The sequence below is a fragment of the Pteropus vampyrus genome, unplaced genomic scaffold, assembly GCF_000151845.1.
Source record: "Pteropus vampyrus isolate Shadow unplaced genomic scaffold, Pvam_2.0 Scaffold90, whole genome shotgun sequence".
In the NCBI taxonomy this organism is placed as follows: domain Eukaryota; kingdom Metazoa; phylum Chordata; class Mammalia; order Chiroptera; family Pteropodidae; genus Pteropus; species Pteropus vampyrus.
In genome coordinates this window covers 2,069,237-2,070,730 of record NW_011888871.1, presented here as the reverse complement: position 1 = coordinate 2,070,730, position 1,494 = coordinate 2,069,237, and the positions used below count along the sequence as shown (strand labels likewise).

Sequence of the window (1,494 nt, the reverse complement as noted above, 5' to 3'; positions counted from 1 at the left end):
GGGCCCGGCGAGGCCTCGGCCATGCAGAGTCTCATCAAGTACAGCGGCAGCTTCGCGCGCGAAGCCGTGGCCGTGCGCCCCGGCGGCTGCGGCAAGAAGAGCCCCTTTGGCGGCCTGGGCACCATGAAGCCCGAGCCTGCCCCCTCCACCGGCACCCCTCGCGCCCAGGCCCGCCTCCCGCACCCCAGCGGCCCGGCCCCAGCCGCGGGCCGGCAGCTGAAGCGCGATCCGGAGAGGCCTGACAGCACCAAGGCTTTTGGGCGAGAAGGCTCCGCCGCTCAGGGCGAGGCGGAGGTGCGACACCCTCCTGTGGGCATCGCGGTAGCCGTGGCCCGGCAGAAGGACAGTGGCGGAAGTGGCCGGCTGGGGCCAGGGCTGGCCGACCAGGAGCGCTCCCTGTCCCTGAGCAACGTCAAAGGTGGGTCCTGGATCCTCCCCCCTCCCACTTTGCCTCCCATTTCTGTCTGTCTCCTGGCCTCCTTGCACCCCTGTCCTCCCCGCCTCCCTGGCACCATCTGTCCTTCATGTCACTCAGGGCTGTGGCTGCTCTTGAAGGGTTATTGCTTTTTCCATCGTGCACGTAGAAAAATGCGTAACGTGGAGAAGAAGAGAAAAGGACCATTGTATTTTCCAACACCCTGAACACTTTCAGATCTTCCCCGGGCTTCATCTTCCTGTGCGACTTCCTCCTTCCTGCAGAGGTCCTAGCACGTGTCGGATCTCGGGCCCTTGCATTTTCACACGTTACAGTGTGGGTTGTCCTTTATAGGTGTCATTTTTTATTGGCCTTGAATATTTATCTCATCAAGAGCACTCACTGGAGTCCAGCTAGCCCTTCCCTTCGCGGGCATTTTAGTTTTCTCTGATGTTTTATGTGTTAAGAATGTTGCGTTGAACATTTTCGTGTGCATTGCGCCTTCATGTTTTGAGTCATATTCTAAGGATAGATTCCTGGGACTAGACCAGCTTCAAGCTTTCAATTCTGAGAGTTCTTTGAGGTCGTTAGCTAGGCCTTACGTAGTTCAGGGTCCCCAGTACCTGACATGGGCCTGGTGCACAGTAGGTGTTTGGTGAATGACTGTGTGACAGATGGAAATTAAAGTCTCGGTGTTATGGGTTTTGATTCACCACCTTGGTGACTTCTTAGGTAGGTAGAGGTTTTCTACGCCCGTCAGCAGCATACAAGTCTGTTTTATTTTAGATTCCTCATAATTGTGTTTTAATATCATTTTTTAAAAAAACTGTTAAATTTGGTAGATAAGAATGGTGTATTTCTTTTAATAACTAGCGAAGTTGACTGTTTTTCCAGAACTGGGTGGATTGTTTGCAGTTTTTTGCCTCTTACTTATTTCACTGTTGGAATCCTCCCTGGGATTTTGGGGAGTTGCTGTTTGTGGCAATTTTGTTGGGACCCTGGATTTGGTCTGCCTGGAAAAGAGCCCGTTGCTGAGCCAAGGGCCTGTCTGCAGGTCGGGCGCCGAGATGGCGCCCCCC

General features: G+C 54.2%; 1 protein-coding gene across 1 annotated transcript in view; it reads left to right on the top strand.

The window, feature by feature from the left end:
• The window catches only part of TNRC18 (trinucleotide repeat containing 18), a 90,596-nt gene that overhangs the window by 25,261 nt on the left and 63,841 nt on the right, over nt 1-1,494 (top strand). Inside the window, exon 5 of the mRNA XM_023532763.1 lies at nt 3-418. Coding sequence (XP_023388531.1) covers nt 3-418 — 416 coding nt within the window. The remainder of the gene's footprint in view (nt 1-2; nt 419-1,494) is intronic.